This window comes from Nannospalax galili, unplaced genomic scaffold (genome assembly GCF_000622305.1).
Source record: "Nannospalax galili isolate Female #2095 unplaced genomic scaffold, S.galili_v1.0 scaffold270, whole genome shotgun sequence".
NCBI lineage: Eukaryota > Metazoa > Chordata > Mammalia > Rodentia > Spalacidae > Nannospalax > Nannospalax galili.
The window spans coordinates 2668976-2687817 of NW_008330152.1; the positions used below are offsets into that span (position 1 = coordinate 2668976).

An 18842-nucleotide genomic window follows, 5' to 3' on the forward strand; every position below is an offset into this window, starting at 1 on the left:
ATATAGGTTTTTAAAGTATTCCCTTATAATGTTCTGTATCTTTCTGGTGTCTGTTGTGATGTTTCCCCTTTCATCTCTGATTTTGTTTGGAGGTGCTCTTTCTTTCTTTTGGTTAACTGGGCTACCGGCCTGTCAGTCTTGTCTGTCTTTTCAAAGAGCCAGCTCTTGGATTTGTTGATTCTTTGTATTGTTTTCTTTGTTTCGATTTCATTAATTTTTGCCCTGATTTTTGTTATTTCTTCTTGTCTGCTGGATTTGGGTTTCATTTGCTGTTGTGTTCCAAGTGTCTTGAGTTACAATGTTAAGTCATTTATTTGTGATCTTTCCGATTTTTTTTTTTTTCGGTCTTTTTGAGACAGGGTCTCCCTATAGCCTGAGCTGTCCTGGAACTCACTATGTAGACCAGGCTGGCCTTGAACTCACAGAGATCCGCCTGCCTCTCCCTCCCAAGTGCTGGGACTATAGGCATGTGCCACCACGCTCGGCTTCTTTCTGATTTTTTAATGTAGACACTCAGAGGTATAAAGTTCCCTCTAAGGACTGCTTTCAGTGTGTCCCAGAGGTTTTGTTGTGTTGTATTGTCCTTTTCGTTTAGTTCCAGGAATACTTTTATTTCTTTCTTAATTTCTCCTTTGACCCATTCAGCATTCAGGAGTGTGTTGTTTAATTTCCATGTGTTCATGTAGTTACTGGGGATTCTTCCAGTGTTGATGTTAAGCTTTATTGCATTGTGGTCTGATAGAATGCATGGAATTATTTCAATCTTTTTGTATTTGTTGAGGTTTGTTTTGTGCCCCAGTACGTGGTCGATTTTGGAGAAGTTCCATGGGACACTGAATAGAAAGTATATTCTTTAGTGCTTGGGTGGAATATTTGGTAGATGTCTGTTAGGTCCATTTGATATATGGTATTGTTTAATTCAGATGTCTCTCTGTTAACTCTCTGCCCTGTTGACTTATCTAATGGAGACAGTGGGGCATTGAAGTCACCTACTATTAATGAGTTGTGATTAATCTTGTTCTTAATGTCCTGTAGTATTGTTTTTTGAAGTTGAGTGCACCAGAGTTTGGTGAATATATGTTCATGATTGTAATATCTTCTTGGTTTATTGTTCCTTTGATCAGAATGATGTGACCTTCTTTGTCTCTTCTGATTAGTTTTAGTTTAATGTCTGTTTTATCAGATATTAGAATTGCAATGCCTGCTTTTTTCTTAGTATCATTTGCTTGGTATATTTTTTTCCATCCTTTCACCTTAAGGTAGTGCAGACAACAAAAAGATGGGTTTTGTTTCTTCATTCATTCAACTAGTCTGTATCTTTTGACTGGGGAGTTCAGTCCATTGGTATTTAAAGTTATTAATGAAAGATGTGTATTGAATCCTGTCATTTTTGTTTCTGTTCACATTCTTGATATAGCTCTGCATTTCCACAGTTAATACCTTCATTGAATTTCTTTCCATCACCCCTTTTGTGTATAGTCATTCCTTTCTTCACCTCTTTGTATTGCTTCAAGAATTCTCTGAAGGGCTGGTTTTGTGGACATGAATTCTTTCAGCCTATTTATGTCATGGAAGATTTTTCTTTCCCCTTCAACTATGATAGACATATTGGCTGGGTAAAGTAATCTGGGTTGGCGTCTGTGGTCATTTAGAGCTGGGAATACTTTGGTCTAGGCTCTTCTGGCTTTCATAGTTTTCACTGAAAAGTCAGCTGTAATCTTGATGGGTTTCCCTTTATATGTGATTTGCTGTTTTTATTTTGCAGCTTTCAGTATTGTCTCTTTGTTCTAAATGTTTAGTGTTTTTACTATGATGTGCCATGGAGAGTTTCTTTTCTGGTCCTGTCTGTTTGGTGTTCTATATGCTTCTTGTATTTGTATGGGCATGTCTTTAATTTTGGGAAATTTGCTTCTACAATCCTGTTGAAGATCTGTTCCATACCATTGTCTTGAGATTCGTTTCCTTCCTGTATGCCTATATACGTAAGTTTAGGGGGGTTTTTGGTGTCACACAATTCTTGAATATTCCATTCTTGTGCTTTTTTAAATTTTTCATAATCCTTGCTTGAGTGGTCTAATTCATCCATTTCTAGTCTTGATGTCCTGGTTTCCATTTCATTCACCCTCTTGGCGAGGCTTTCTCCTGTCGTTTCTAATTGGCTTACTGAGTGTTTCACTTCTTCATTTTCGCCTGAGTATTCTTCAATATTTCAAACTCTACTGAATTCTTCAGAAGTTTATCCCTATCTTCCTTCAGTTCTTTGATTTCTTTCTTTGTGTGTTCTTTAAATTCACCGAATTCTTTTATCATGTTTATAATTGTTCTTTTGAGTTCCATGTCCTGTGTTATCTCTAGGGAGTTCTCATTGTACTCCTCTAGAGGACTATTGGTACTTGGGGGGAATATATTATTTTGGTTTTTCATGTTATTTTTTCTTTGTGACTTTGACATGTGACTTTCCTTTGTAGTTTCTGATTGTTGTGTGAGACTCAAGCCTTCCTTTGTTGAGTTTAGATCTGCTTCTTTTTGTAAACTTTATGTGCCTTTGTGGTTTAGTTGTTGGGCATGAAAAGCTGGTTGGTCTAGGCTTCAGGTTCTCTCTTTTGATTTTATGTTGGAGTGGCCTAATTGCTTTTGTCTTCAGGAGTTCCCACAGAGGCCCAAGTGAGATGAGGCTCAAATGATATCAGACTTTCTCTAAGGTATGAGTCCCTCCAGGAAAGATGCTGCCCTCAAGAATTTGGGGGCTGGGCTAGCCTGGGAGAAGGGCCCAGGATAGATGCTGGACTCAGGAAGCTGGTGGCTGTGCCACCCAGGAAAGTAAAGGAAGGTGGGGCCAGGACCAGGCCTAGAGAGTTCCTGGAGGCTGCAGGGAGGAAATGGCTTGGTCAGGATGCAGAGGATCAGGAAGCAGTGGCGGCTCTGGGTCGAGAGGTTAGCCCCGGTGTCTGGGGTGCCAAGACAAGAAATGGGCCTGTACCCAGCCTAGGAGGAGAGACTCGGAGGCGAGCTGGGAGGGTGAAAGAGGCTGGGGGAGTCAAGGTACACTGGACTTACCCAGGGAAGGTGCTGGGACCAGGACATGGGAGGCTTTGCAGCCCAGGGAAGTAAAGGTGACCAGGCTTAATTTTTAAAGGTTACATGCCACAGATACTGTACAACCAAAGTCAGGTATTTTCTGTACAAACTGAGTGATTTTAAATTTAATCATTGAGCGGCAAAGAGGTTAAGAGCACTGGCTGCTCTTCCAGAGGACCTGGGTTCAGTTCCCAGCACCCACATGGAGGCTAACAACTATCTGTAACTCCAGTTTCAGGGAATTGGTTGCCCTCTTCTGACCTCTGTGGGCACTACATGATTCATGTGTATTATTAACATATATGCACACAATGCACTCGTACACATAAAATAAAATAATAAATAACATTTTTAAATAAAATTTTGTCGTTAAGCAGTAGATGAGCCAGGTGTAGTGGTCCAAGACTAATTTTCTGTAGGTACTTGCAGCTGAGATAGTAGTACCAATTTGAGGCCAGCTTAGGATACATAGAGACCCTCTCAAAAATTAATGTGTCATGCTTGGTGGTACATACCTATAATCTGAAGAAGGCTGAGGTAGGAGGATCACGAGTGAGTTTGAAGCTACCATAGTGGTTACATAGTGAGACCCTGTGTCAAACATGTTAGAGATACTCTTTGTGTTTCATGGCACATGGTTCTGTTGTCCTTTTTTTTTTTTTTTTTTGGAATTTTTGAGACAGTTCCTTTAGCCCCAGCCGGCCTGAAACTCACTACGTAGACCAGGCTGGCCTCGAACTCACAAAGATCTGCCTGCTTCTGCCTGGGCGTGCTCCATCACGCCCAGCCTGTTGCCTTTTTTAAATGAAATGAAACAAAGCAAAGCAAAGAAAGCACCAGGGAGATGGCTTGACAACCTGAGTTCAATCCGTGGAACCCACATAAAGGTGGAAGGAGAGAGTAGATTCCACAAAAGTTGTCCTCTGACCTCCACATACACAGCACGGTTTATCCCCCCACTCACTCCCCAGTCATGCACACACACAATAATACATTTTTAATTGAGAAGAAATACATTCTTGGTTTATTGGGGAGAAAAAAGAAAGTGTAGATGATGGAACAATCAAAGAGGCTAATAAGGAAGACAGAACAATTAATCTCACTTGGTCACTTAGAGGATAGTATAAAGATATGGATGCTAAGTGGATAGTTTACAAACTAAGACTTAAAGTATAATTGTGAAATGTAAAATTAAGATTTATTTTCAGAGAGCAAAATGCTATGAAGTATTTAGATTCTCTTGTCACATGATATTGACCACCATTTTGGGTTTAAGAAGTAGGGTCATAAGTCAAGCATGGTGGTACACGCCTTTGATCCTAGCACTTGGGAGGCAGAGGCAGGCAGATCTCTGTGAGTTCAAAGCCAGCCTGGTCTCAATAGCTAGTTCCTGGCCCACTGGGGCTACAGGGAGTCCCTGTTTCAAAAAGACCAAAAAATAAAAAAAGAAGTAGGGTCATAATTTATAGCATTTTAGTTAGTCTTTAATTTTGCTTTTTTATTTAATTATTTGCTTTTTGAGATAGGGTCTCATCATGTAGCCCTGGCTGGCTTGGAGCTCACTATGTAAACCAGGCTGGCCGGAAACTCAGAAGGAATGGCCTGCCTTTGCTGGGATTAAAGGTGTGTGCTACCACACAGGACTGGTTTCCTTTCTGAATCAAATTACCTTAATAATGCTTATGAAAATGTGAGGTTTTTTTCCCCCCAAAGTACTCTGCAATTGCTGTCCTTGAACAATTTCCAATTACTTTACTTTCATCATGTAATTCAGCACTGTAAAGCAATATTTGTCTTTCCTCGCCCTTAGGCCTTGATGTTAAAAGTGAAGCATGTCAGCGGTTTTTCCGAGATGGATTAACAATCTCATTCACTAAAATCCTTACAGATGAAGCTGTGAGTGGCTGGAAGTTTGAAATTCATGTGAGTTTTCCATTTGACTTTAAAAGAGCAGATTATGTAATGCTCCTTTGGTTGGTGAAGGCAGGTGTGTGTATATGTGTTTCATATATAACATGTCCCAGGCACCAGAAAAGTCAGTGTTATAGAGGTAGTGAGAAATAAACTCACTATGCAGAAAAGGACAGTCAGGAAACCTAAACTCTGCTTTGTGGTTTAAAACCATAAGCTACTATTTAAATAGTTCTACAGGCTTAATTCAGTTTACAGTTGCCAATCGTTTTTAAAAGAAATTCCCTTTTAAGCAAGCGGACAACTTAGTGATCTCAGGTCTCAGGTCCCCATTGTCTCCAAAGTGTCTTGCAGAGTAAACACTTCAGTACCTATTGTTTATTAGCTGAAATTGGATTTCAGAAATTTTACAGAGTAAAAGAAGGTATATCTGGATTGATAATATACCATAATTGCTCAAAGCCTCAGTTCTTTCACTATGAAAATAGTTTTAAGTTATAAAGCAAATGATGCTTTTGTGCTCTGGCAACTATTTTCCGACTATGACCATGACTTTAAAATGCCAACATCTTCTGATTTAACAAGTAATTGTTTAGATTTAGAAATGCAAAGTTTGACAGTGGTGTCATTGAGACTAGCCAATCCCCTCCATCTTGGGTAAATGACATTATTTCAATTTTAGAATTGTTACTTAAGGTATAAGAATTTCAAAGGGGGAAAAATGGGCATTTTAATCTTGTCTGAGGTCATAGAACAGAAATTGACAGCTTATGGTACCTACCTTATTATTTAAGCAAATAACTCTTTAAAAGGAGGTACCATATAAATTATGAAGTAAATTAATTTGGTCATAGTACTAGTGAAATTGAATACAATTCAAATAAACCGTGTAGAAAAATGGAGAGATAATTTACTATTAAGATAAAGATAATTAGGATTATAAGATAGTTCTCTTGAAAATTGCAATGTTTTCACATTCTAAGTCACCTTTCTCCCATATATAACAGAGATGTATTATTAACAATACTCATCGCTTGGTGGAGCTATGTGTGGCTAAGTTGGCCCAAGACTGGTTTCCACTTCTAGAACTTCTTGCCATGGCCTTAAATCCTCATTGCAAATTCCATATCTACAATGGTACACGTCCGTGTGAATCTGTTTCCTCAAATGTTCAGTTGCCTGAAGATGAACTCTTTGCTCGTTCTCCAGACCCTCGATCACCAAAAGTATGTTGGTTTGTTATTTTCAAATTTAAATGTTAAAAATTGTTTGGCTCTGCCACAGAACTTTCAGTGATCTGAATTTCCTATTACTATGGCAAAGATTAATTTCATAGTACTCTGAAAGGGATTTTGCATTATTTTGTGTGGTTTTCATTCTTTATTTTGTACCCATACTTAGCTCTCTTTTGTTTGTACTGCTGTTGAGTTTTTTGTATAACACTAGGAGTTTTTTGGCATAGTCATAGCATTTTAGTGTTCAGTACTTAAGGTTGTTTTTTTGTTTTTTGGGTTTTTTTTTTAACTTTCTCCATGTAGTCTTCATTGTCTTTTGTTCAACCTGGAAATAATCATAGCTTGGGTTAATATAAAACAGACCATAGTTTTCTTTTGTAGTAATGGTAGAGGGGATTACTTCTTCGATTAAACACATCATGTACGGATCTGTAAGGCTGTGATAATTTTATGTCGTAAGATTTTGACTCCAAAATAAGAGTATCATATACGTGCTTAATAATACCTTAATTGTAGAAATTATAAAATGAGGATAGTAAATCTTTCAAATCTCATTTAATAAATATATACTTAAATATAAATTTCCTATAGCAGTATAAATAGATTATATACTTTTTTTTTGAGATAGGGTCTCAGTATATAGCTCTGGCTGCCTCTGCCTCCCAAGTGCTAAGCTTCAAGGCATGTATGTGCATGTGCCATCACACCTAGCAACTTTGTGATATTTCTTACTAGATAACTATTTAAATTTTATATAAAAACATTTATTTTAAAAAATGCTATATGTGAGCTGGGCATGGTGGTGCATCCCTCTAGAGGCAGGCAGATCTCTGTGAGTTCAAGGCCAGCCTGGTCTACATAGTGAGTTCCAGGCCAGCTGGGGCTGTAGGGAGACCCTGTTTCAAAAAACCAAAAACTGGAAAGAAAGAAGAGTGGGATATAAGTGTCATGAGGCAGAAGAGGAAATAGTTTGAATGCAGAGAACCAGCAAGAAAGGGAAAGGGAGAGAGAGAGGAGGGCTGCAGGAGGACGAAGAAAAACAGCATAATGATGTATATATACGGAAACGCACAGTCAAACCCAATTCTTCGTATGCTAACCAAAATATTAGTTAAAAAGAGAAAGGAAGAAAGAAATGCAGGTGGTACCCAATGTGGCATTTACTGTGCAAAACCTGTGAAATAAAATCCACATCCATTTTAAGCCAAGGGGGTCCCAAACTCCTGAGACCATGAGTTCCAGGCCAGCTGGGGCTGTAGGGAGACCCTGTTTCAAAAAAAAACTTTGTGTGTGATTGTATCACCCACACGTGTGTAAGTGCACTCATCTCATGCAAGGCCCACAGAGATCAGAAGAGGGTATCAAATCCCCTAGAACTGCAGTTATAGACAGTTGTTAGCTGCCACATGGGTGCTGGGACTTGAATCCAGGCCCTCTGCAAGAGCAGCCAGTGCTCTTAATCAACTGAGCTATGTCTCTCCAGCTCCAACACTGTGTTTCTTTTAATATGTGTTAACAGTATATGGTTTCTAAATTTACGCTGTAAGGGAGATATTTGAATGTTGTAGAGTTATTTTTCCCCCTCCAACCAGCCACAAAAATTGAGAGTCATGTACAATATTTAGTTTATTTTGTAGAGATTGAAATCACCAGCAGTGTTGAACTTTAGAATTACTTTTCAGTACATAATATTGCCACTAGATGTATTATTTTTACTTGCGTATTATCCAGTTATCAAAACATTGATAATCTTAAAAGTTTTATCTATACCTGCATTTACTTTATTTTTCTCAGTTCATCAGTAGTGTACATGACTTGGGTGAATTCTTGTTGATGATATTTTAAAATATTTGATGTTATATTTTATAACAACTATTGAAAAGATACACTTTTAAAACCTTTGAGTTCAGTTTTTAATGTAACCTAAAGTATGTTTATAATGCATATTCTGGGAGTTACCTACTCCTGAATCCAGAGAAATTTGTGTTTTCTAAATAAGTCTTTATAAACTTTAAAAGTTGATTATCAAGGATTTATTTGGCCTAATTTTTAAAATTTTATTTCACGTGTGTTTGAGTGTTTTACCTGTATGTATGCAAGTGCACCTGTGTCTTGCAATACCCATGGAAGCCAGAAGAGGGTGTCAGGTTCCCTGGAACTGTTACAGACGGTTGTTAGCTGCTATGTGGGTTCTGGGATTTGAATATATTGCATGATGAGCATGTACTTGCTTAGCTGCTGAATCCCTAAAGAGAACTGCTGATTGACTACTGAGAGTTTAATTACCTAGAATTGACCTTTTAAGACCAAATAAAATGGAAAATAGTGAACTTACTGAAATTTAATAGTAAACTTACTAATAAAATATTTTTTGAGATGGTCTTGCTATGTAACTCTGACTGGCCTGGAACTTAGAGTTCCTCCTGCCTCTGTTCCCCAGGTGCTGGGGTTGAAGGAATGCACCACACCTGCCCAACAACACAATCTTTTAAGTTTTTACATGCAGACATACTTTTAGCTACACAAATTATTCCTATCTTAGCTATATTGTAGTTTAAATTATTGTTCTTAAAGAACAAGTTAAAAGAGGCTCTATACTGTTGCATGGTACTACTTCTAAGATGAGAGCTGAGGCTGGCAAGATGGCTCAGAAGGTAAAGGCACTTGTTGCCAAGTTTGATGACCTGAATTCAATCCCTGGGATCAACAGGGTAGAAGGCAAGGAAGAATTTGCGTACAAACAAAGATTTTTAAAGTAGTGGGTTTGGATTTTTTGTTGTTGTTTTTGTTTTTGTCTTTGTCTTTTTTGAGACAGGATCTCCCTCTAGCCCCAGCTGACCTAGAACGCCCTATGTAGACCAGGCTGGCCTTGAACTCACAGAGATCCACCTGCCTCTACCTCCTCAGTGCTGGGATTAAAGGTGTGCGCCACCACACCTGATTTAAAGGTAGTTTTTAAATGGCAAACTTTGCAAAAAATAAATGAGAACTCAGGGCATTTAGTATCAGGATGTTCTAGTTAGTAAAACTGTACCAGGGTTTAGTGGTGTTTACTTTCTTTTTCTTTTATTCTGCAGTACAAGCAGTGTATCAAATCTAAGTCTTTGCTCATTGTAGACAAGTATGGTATCTTTGCAGCATATCTTCAGCCAACCATAGTGTAATTTTTGACAGTTCACAAGATTAAGATTATGATCAACTACAATAAGAAATTGATTCAGAATTCATTATATTAGATTACTAAGTAGCTTTTTCTTCATTTAACTATTTGAAGCTGTTTTACCTGATTATTTTATTAGGCATTTTCAGGTGTTTAGACAACCTACATCTTTATGGAGGGGTTGCTGAAATAGAAGCCTGGTTTTTAATTCTTACTCAGCAGCTATATTGATATAAATTGTGTCCCAGTAATCTAATTTGTGCTTGATATTTATGCTGCTTCACCACATGTGGATCACTATGAGTAAAATTCAATATTTTGAGGTCTTTTCAAGAATGAGTTGCCAGTTGGTTTTATTGAATATACCTTTTCTAGCATATCAAATCAAGATAGTACTTTCCCCCCCAAAAAAAAGTTTAACTTTTTTTATGTTAATTGTATTGCAGGGCTGGCTAGTGGATCTCCTCAACAAATTTGGTACTTTAAATGGGTTCCAGATATTGCATGATCGTTTTATTAATGGATCAGCATTAAATGTTCAGATAATTGCAGCCCTTATTAAGTAAGTTACATTTTAAAATGAAATGTTCTGTATATGATGAATTGCTGGGGTTTTTCTTAATTTAAAAAATGAATAATTCAAGTGGAGATTTTTAAAAACTTGGTGATTGGATATTTTAAAAGTAATGCATGTACTATGACAGTTAACTCAATTGATGTTAAGAAATTAAGTATAACAGGAGTTTTATTTTGTTTCAGACCTTTTGGACAGTGCTATGAGTTTCTTACTCTTCACACGGTGAAAAAATACTTTCTTCCAATAATAGAAATGGTTCCACAATTTTTAGAAAACTTAACTGATGAAGAACTGAAAAAAGAAGCAAAGAATGAAGCTAAAAATGATGCTCTTTCAATGATTATTAAATCTTTGAAGAATTTAGCTTCACGGGTTCCTGGACAAGAAGAAACTGTGAAGAACTTGGAAATATTTAGATTAAAAATGATACTTAGGTAAGTTCTTTATCTTTGGAAATAATCATATGCATGCATTTTTTAGAATCATACTTAGAAGTGAATTTCTCTTACAGATTATTGCAGATTTCTTCTTTCAATGGAAAGATGAATGCACTGAATGAAGTTAACAAGGTGATATCCAGTGTGTCATACTATACCCATCGACATGGTAATCCTGAGGAGGAAGAGTGGCTCACTGCGGAGCGGATGGCAGTAAGCCTTTTAACTTTATTCTTTTTAAGTAAATAAGTATCTACTTGAGACTAGAATGATTATAGCTAAAATTAGTAATGTTAATTATAAATTTAGGTCAAAAATCAAGAGGAGCTGGGTATGGTGACGCGCACTTTTAATCCCAGCACTCAGGAGGCAGAGGCAGGCAGATCTTTGTGAGTTTAAGGCCAGCCTTGTTTCCATAGCGAATCCAGGCCAGCTGCAGCTTCAGGGAGACCCTGTCTCAAAAAAGACCAAAAAAAGAAATAAAAATCAAGAGGAATAGTGGGCTGGAGAGATGGCTCAACATTTAACAGCATGGCTGCTCTTAAAAGAGGACCCAGGTTCATTTCACAGCACCCACATGGTGGTTAACAGCCATCCTTAACTCCAGTTCCATGGCATCTGATACCCTTTTCTGTCCTCCACTGGCATTGCATGCACATGGTGCGCACACACACGTAGGCAAAACACTCATATGAGTAAAATGAACCCCAAAGTTTTTAAGTTGAAAGGTGTTTTGTTTTTACAGGTTTATTGATTGTGAGAACTATGCTATTACACAATAGCATGGTTTATTATTTGGTAGCTGAGCATGTTAATGATAACTTTATGTTGAGTGTGGTGTTGCAAAGTAATAACTAGCTTAATGGGAGATTTGGTATAGAAATTGTGAAATTGTTTGAAATGAAGTAGATAGAAGTGATCTGGGAATGGACTAGGTAGTATCTGCTACATAGTGAATGAAGGAGCCTGTTGTTATTTGATCAGTTCCAGTTAATGATTTGAAAACATGAGATATATGGCTGGGTGTGGTGGTGCATACCTGTAATCCCAGCACTGGGAAGGTGGAGGCAGGAAGGAAGATGTACTACAAGTTGGACACCAGCTTTGGCTACATATTGAGGCTTTGTCTCAGAAAACAAACATACAAAAATGTTTTATGAAAGATATAATCGTGAAATAAGATCAACAAGTTACTGTTTTAACTTCATTTTGAGAATTTTGTTTTAAAGTGCTTGAGTTCCTATCATCTTGGCCTTGAATACTTAGGAAACTTTATTTTTCATAGATAATTTACATATTACAGTATTAATTATAAGTTACCATTTAAATTATAGAACACATGTTATTTTTGTAAGTACTATGAGAGTTATGAGATATCTGTAACCAACTACTACCAAGGGATCACACTGGTAATTAAGGAAACTACAATATAGACTATGATTAAAAATGTTGAGCAGCTAGGGTTATAGTTCTTCAGGGTCCTAGTGAGTGGTCAGGACTAAAAAGAAAAAAAAATACGTGGAGAATATTTAGATCTTTTCCTTGGGTTAGGAAGTAAAGTGTTAGCCATCTAGTTTTGTGTGTGTCCCATGCCTGTCTGCCTTGGGAAAGTTAAGTACAGAGCTACTCTTATATTAGGAAAAAAATGCCTCCAACAGATTAGGAATTTAAAAACCTGTCCTTTATTGGCTTAAAAAATACTTCTAGTGCACATTTTGGGCCCAACTACTTTTATTTTCAGTAAGTTAGTGCAAAATCCTAACAGTGTGGATTACCTTTTTTTTTTTAATTGTGAGTTCCCACTTTATTGCTGTGAAGGTTAGGTAAATGACAGTCAAGCAACAGCATAGCATAGTATTATGGGAACAGATAATAGGAACATACAGAGTTGATTTAGATTTTATTGCTGGCAACTGCAAACTTGTTTGGGGTTCTGTAATAGGACAAGGTAATTGCTTTCTTCAAAGATGGCAGAAGGTGGTAGATAAACAACAGTGTTTGGCACGTGGCAATCAGTTAATAAATAAAAATTATAGAGAGTATCTTTTTGCCCAAGATCCAGTCCAAATTGTTCTGGAGCAGAATTAAAGAGATCTAAAGATGCTCAAGTTGGTCCTGTGCCCATGTTGCCTAAAAACCCTAGCAATTATTGCATTTAAATGATGTTTTTCTGAGTGAATGCTGCCGTATAGAATACTTTTAATGGTGTGAGTATTTCTAGTTTCTGGGGATATTTCCTCATAAATTATTTAATTCCAGCACTTGGGAGAGTGGTGGAGGCAGGAGGATCACAAGTTTATGACTATCCCATGCTACATAGCAAGATCCTATTTCAAGGGGAAAAAGAAAGAACTTACTATAATTTTTTTTAGTAATTTCCTATGATGATGGTGCATAAGTACACTGTATTTTGTAAATGTGTTTAGAAATTCTACTTATAAAAAATATATATAGTGTGTATATATATATATATATATATTTACATATATATTTTTAACCGTGGGTTTGGTAGAGTGCTTGATAGGCCCTGAGTTCGGTCCTCAGCTCTGGGGGAAGAAAAAAAAAACTACTTTTGTTTCTGTTTTGAAACCAGTTTTTTTTTTTAATTACATTTAGGAATGGATCCAGCAGAACAATATTTTATCCATAGTTCTGCGAGATAGTCTTCATCAGCCACAGTATGTAGAGAAGCTAGAGAAGATTCTTCGTTTTGTCATCAAAGAAAAAGCTCTGACTTTGCAAGATCTTGATAATATCTGGGCAGCACAGGTAAGGACTTTATCACACTTAAATGCTTGTTATATAAAATAATCCTCTAGGAAACTTCCAGAAATTTCCAATAATACTTAAATACACATTTAGTTAACGTTTAAGAGAAAAGTTAGAATAATAAAGGAAGCCGAACGTGGTGCTTACCTATGATCTTAGCAGAAGTGGGAGAATCATGCATTGGAAGCCAGTCTGAGCTACATAGCAAGACCTCAGCTCAGAAAACCAAGGACTGCGTACATATATAGCTCAGTGACAAAGTGCTTGCCTTAGTACCACAAAATAAATGTCTGTTGGAAGAATACATGATATCTATCATTGACTTCTTAGTAGACTTAGAAACCTCTATTATCAGGAGAATTAAATCACTATTTCAGAGGTCTTCGAACTTTTCTGAAAGATTAAGAAACTGCATAAACATTAAGTTCTGATTATAAAGCTTTGATTTTTTTTTTAAAGCAGCTTATAGAAATACAGAAAATACTTTTGCTTTTGAGTATTTAACGTTCCAATTTGGAAAAAATACTGATGTGGCTTATTTTTCTTAAAATCTAAGTATGTTTAATAAACTGCAGTAAAAAGTACATATTAACCATGTATTCATAGATGGACTTTTTAGATTTTTTACATCTAAACAATATTATGTTATACAAATAATGGAGGTGGGGATAACTTACTAATTGTCATCAGCAGTCAGTATATACTATGTTTCTGTTATTCACAACAGTGTGCTATGGTCGTCTTTGTATTTTTTCTCAATAGGCCGGGAAACATGAAGCCATTGTGAAGAATGTACATGATCTACTGGCCAAATTGGCATGGGATTTTTCTCCTGAACAACTTGATCATCTTTTTGATTGCTTCAAGGTAATTCTTAAAATAGTGAGTCATTACCATTTTATTCTAGACAGAATCAATTCTTTAGATATACAAATAATCAATCACTAATCTGAAGGATTTTGCCCGTGTTTTCTGTCACTGAGGACTTAAAATTTTCATTTTTGTAATAGTAATACTAGCCCAAATAAATAAGTAATCTCATACCCTTTCAAAACTCAGGTTATCATTTTGGATTTCGGTCCCTGGGCAGTTTGTATTTTGGTAATAGGTTGAAGCAAATTGTAGAAGGGGATGACTGATTGTGTTCAGAGGATATGTATGCAGGTAAACCATGACTTAGTGGAAATGTAATTCATAAGGTAGCACCAGGACCTCTAGTTAGATCTGTATTGCTAATACCATGTGCTTTTAAGACATAGTGTAACAAGTCCTCAGTTGCTAGGAATGGGCTCACAAGAAGCCTGAGTGACTAATGAATTTGTGAATTAAGAACATGAGACCACATTATTAGATCATTAGTTATCAAGGAGTCTTACTAAAAATGATTATTCCGACTGGAACTATAAGTTACTTGGTGTAAGTAACATTTTTGAAAATTGTTTGGCATTTCAGAATAGGTGTAAGATTATTGAAAGTTTGACTTGTATGTGCCTGAGAAACCCAGGTGTATGTGCACCAAGATGCATATTCAAAAACACTTGGGACTTGTTATTTTGTAGTGGTTAAAAACTGCTATGTGGAATGGCTACATAGTGGAATGTTCATGTAATGGAATATTTCATGGCAATGACAATAAGCAAATTAGAATAACTTCACCACGTGGATAAATCTAATTGACAGAGCATTGAAGGAAGAAAGGAAGCTACGTAATATGCCTTGATTAAATTGCCATAAATTTCAGCTGCATTCTGGAGTGCTCTTTATCGTGTTTTCCTTTTATCATTTTTTTAAAAAAAGCTAGGTAATGGTTACACTATATACTATAATAATGGTTCATATTTATGCCTTCTTGAAAGTGTATTTCACTGTAAGTGAAAAAAATCCCTGACTTCCACACCAAGCATATTAGTCACTAGGTTATGAAGCCTAGGGGGTGTGTGTTTTCAGCAAATTTCTCAGGTCAATCTTAAGTACATTAAAGTTGTAAATCTGTATCTTACTGAAAATTTTACTACTTCGAAGGAAGCAAAATATTAAGTGAATCTTTTCTCTGCTTTTAAGTATCATCATTTTATACATACAAAGAAAAAACTTGTAAACATTTCCCCCATCTTTTGAAGTATGTCAAAAGCAGCTGGGAAAATATTACAATCACTTATTATGAATGCTCTGAACTTAATAGTTGTTCATCCTTAATATTGGGGTTGCTTCTGAAGTGGTGGTCCAAATGCCAGTACTACTGGAGTTGGAAGCCTTAGATGAGGTATTTAACTGTAAATCAAAGTGATTTTTTTTTCTCGTGAATACTGTTGTCTTTGAAATGTCACTTGAATAATTCTATGTTCATCTATGTAGTTTTTCTTTAAAAAATTTTTTTATATTTATTATTTTTATTGTATGTGTATTTGTGCCTGCATGTAGGTAAGTGCACTCATGTCGTGCAATGCCCACGGAGGTCAGAAAAGGCTGTCGGATCCCCTGGGACTGGAGTTACAAACAGTTGTTAGCTGCCATGTGGGTGCTGGGATTCAAACCCGGGTCTTCTGCAAGAACAACCAGTGTTCTTAACTGCTGAGCCATCTCTCCAGCCCCATTAGTAGTAGTTTTTCTTTTTTAAAAAAATAATTAGGCTAGGCGTGGTGGCACACGCCTTTAATCCCAGCACTCTGGGAGGCAGAGGAAGGCGGATCTCTGTGAGTTCAAGGCCAGCCTGGTCTACATAGTGAGTTCCAGGACAGCTGGGGCTACAGGGAGACCCTGTCTCAAAAAGACCAAAAATAAAATTGACATAGCATTATATTTAAGAAATAACCAATAAGCCAGGAGTGGTGGCACACGGCCTTTAATCCCAGCACTCAGGAGACTGCATAGTCTGCATAGTTAGTTCCAGCCTATTATGGATTGTTTTCATGTTGTTCAAATGTCTTTTGTAGGCTAGTTGGACAAATGCAAGTAAAAAGCAGCGTGAAAAGCTCCTTGAGCTGATTCGTCGCCTTGCAGAAGATGATAAAGATGGTGTAATGGCACACAAAGTGTTGAACCTTCTGTGGAATCTTGCTCACAGTGATGATGTGCCTGTAGATATAATGGACCTGGCTCTTAGTGCTCACATCAAAATACTAGATTATAGTTGCTCTCAGGTAAGGGTGCTGCTTGGCTAACTTTTGTGACCTTTCTGTTACTTCATGATTAAATTTATTCTGACATCATGATCTTTTCAATGGTATTCAAGAATATATAAATCTGCCTTTCTTAGGTCTCTACAACAAAGTTTTGTAACCATCTTGAGTCTCCTTGGGAGAAAGTACAGAAAATAGATTATTTACTGATAGTATGATAAAGAAATGCTAGTTTTAAATAGATGATAAATATTAAAGCCAAGTAGGGACTTCAAGTCAGAGGTAAGAGAAACTAAGTTTTCTTTGCACCTAATACAAAAAAAAAGAAAAAGTTGAGTGGTGTGTGATGGCACTTGCATTTAGGCAAAGGATCTCAGACCTCTGTGGTATGCTCCAGGCCACCTGGGGCATCAGGGAGACCCAGTCTCAAAAAAAAGGAATTTAAGAGCAATTAATAGAATTCCCTAAATAGTAAAACAATTGTTATGTTACTGTGAGCTACTATAGAATTTTTTTTCCGGTCTTTTTTGAGACAGGGTCTCCCTATAGCCCCAGCTGACCTGTAATTCACTATGTAGACCAGGCTGGCCTTGAACTCATAGAAATCCACCTGCCTTCTGCCTGGGCGTGCTGGGATTAAAAGCACGCACCACCATGTCCAGCCTTATACTATAGAATTTCTTAAAACATTAGCTAAAACTAAAACTGGTAATTTAAGATCAAACTATACTGAATTTATATAGTTTATATATAGTGTTTTACTTTTTGGAGTTTCATTAGTGAATATGAAGTTAAGATACACGTACTTTCTTATTGATATTTTTAGTACAATTACAGTGTACTTATCATATTAATCTTACAAGAAAAACTTATAATTTTGTGGAAAATTAAATTTAGCTCAGTTTCTTTTTAATATTCCTTAAATACTAGACTTCTTTGAGAATTTAGCTATGTAAAAATTTGAAATTGTTTGTTTAAGGACCGGGACACACAAAAGATCCAATGGATAGATCGCTTTATAGAAGAACTTCGTACAAATGACAAATGGGTTATTCCTGCTCTGAAACAAATTAGAGAAATTTGTAGTTTGTTTGGTGAAGCTCCTCAAAATTTGAGGTAAGACTTTTAAAAACTATTATTTTTACTTACATATTCACATTTCAATTGGTAACAGCAAATTCTAAAGAAAATTAGTGGAGTGACAGGCAACTAAGAAGGGTCTTTTGGAACAAAAGAATCCTATCAAACCTACCTCCTTTGTTTCATTGGTGAGGAAGTAAGCCATAGTTAACAGAATCAGGAGGCTGCTACTGCTTCATACTACTTCAAATATTTAATAGGTTTTTTTTTGGTGGGTTTTTTTTTTGGTGTTTTTTTTTTTTTTTTTTTTTAAGACGGGGTCTCCCTGTAGTCCCAGCTGGCTTGGAACTCAACTATGTAGACCAGGCTGGCCTTGAATTTACAGAGATCCTTCTGCCTCTGAGTGCTGGGATTAAAGGCATGCGCCACCAAGCCTGGCCTTAGTAGTCAATTTTTAAACTAATTTAAAAGATTGATTTACACTGACATTTAAATAATGGAAGATGGTGTGACACAGTTAAATTTTTTTATTTTACCTAAATTTCTTTTTAATAGCCATATTTAAAAAAACTTAAGCCAGGTAGGGTGGCACATACCTTTAATTCCCAGCACTAGGGAGGCAGAGGCAGATGAACCTCTGAGTTCTAAGGGCAACGACGGCTGTACAGAGAAACCCTGTCAAACAAAAAAAAAGGGTTTAGAAAACCCCACGATGCCAAAATCTACTTGCTGAAACAAATTGTCCTTGTATTTCTGGCAATGGAGTTAAAATCAAAGACATAGGAAGAGGTCTAATCTGGAAAGAAAGAAAACTTAGTGTAGTTGAAAGAATATTCCTAGATAGTGTGGGGAACCTTGTATCAATCCAGTCTTGTACTCTTGGGAACATTCCCTAACTATGTTTTTTATGCATAACATATAAATGGCAGTCTTTTACAGCTTTACATTACTATTAAGAATTCCTTAAAAAAAAAACCTAAGAATTCATATGTATGTTCTATTAACAGTTGAACCTCATATCCCCCCACCACCAAAGGTTAAAAAAAAAATCAGATATTGGAAGAGCTATAGGAGTGACCATTAGAAAAAACTTCAGACATGTATGTTAATAAATGTAATCTTTTGGGGGTCTGGAGAAAAGACTCAGCAGTTAGGAGTATTGGCTGCTCTTGTAGAGGACCAGGGATTGGTTTGTTTGGCCCATTTTTACATCTGCCACTTGACCTTTCTCAAGTGATGCAGGTCTTCAAAAAAAAAAAAATTCAATGACCTTCTTTCCACTAGAATTATAGCAGTGGCTCTGAAATTTGACTAGTTTCAGAAAATATGACCAAAATTTGGAAAGGACTTAGTGTTGTCCATAACAGTTTGGCTATAAAGCAAATATTTGCAATGTGTGCCTTGAATTTTTTAGTACATTTTAATTTTTTGTGGGAGTCAGGGGTGCATGCTGCAGTGTGCCTGTGGATGTTAGGG

The 18842-nt window shown here is 36.6% G+C and overlaps 1 protein-coding gene across 6 annotated transcripts in view; it reads left to right on the plus strand.

Annotated features, from left to right (window-relative positions):
* Window positions 1–18842, plus strand: part of Usp9x (ubiquitin specific peptidase 9 X-linked) — a 137497-nt gene that overhangs the window by 61473 nt on the left and 57182 nt on the right. For all 6 annotated transcript variants that reach the window (XM_029568427.1, XM_017800627.2, XM_017800630.2 and 3 more), the window contains exons 5-13: window positions 4889–5001; window positions 5997–6215; window positions 9831–9946; window positions 10144–10395; window positions 10473–10611; window positions 13015–13167; window positions 13930–14034; window positions 16101–16307; window positions 17266–17402. In XM_029568427.1, the coding sequence (XP_029424287.1) occupies window positions 4889–5001; window positions 5997–6215; window positions 9831–9946; window positions 10144–10395; window positions 10473–10611; window positions 13015–13167; window positions 13930–14034; window positions 16101–16307; window positions 17266–17402 (1441 nt within the window). The remainder of the gene's footprint in view (window positions 1–4888; window positions 5002–5996; window positions 6216–9830; window positions 9947–10143; window positions 10396–10472; window positions 10612–13014; window positions 13168–13929; window positions 14035–16100; window positions 16308–17265; window positions 17403–18842) is intronic.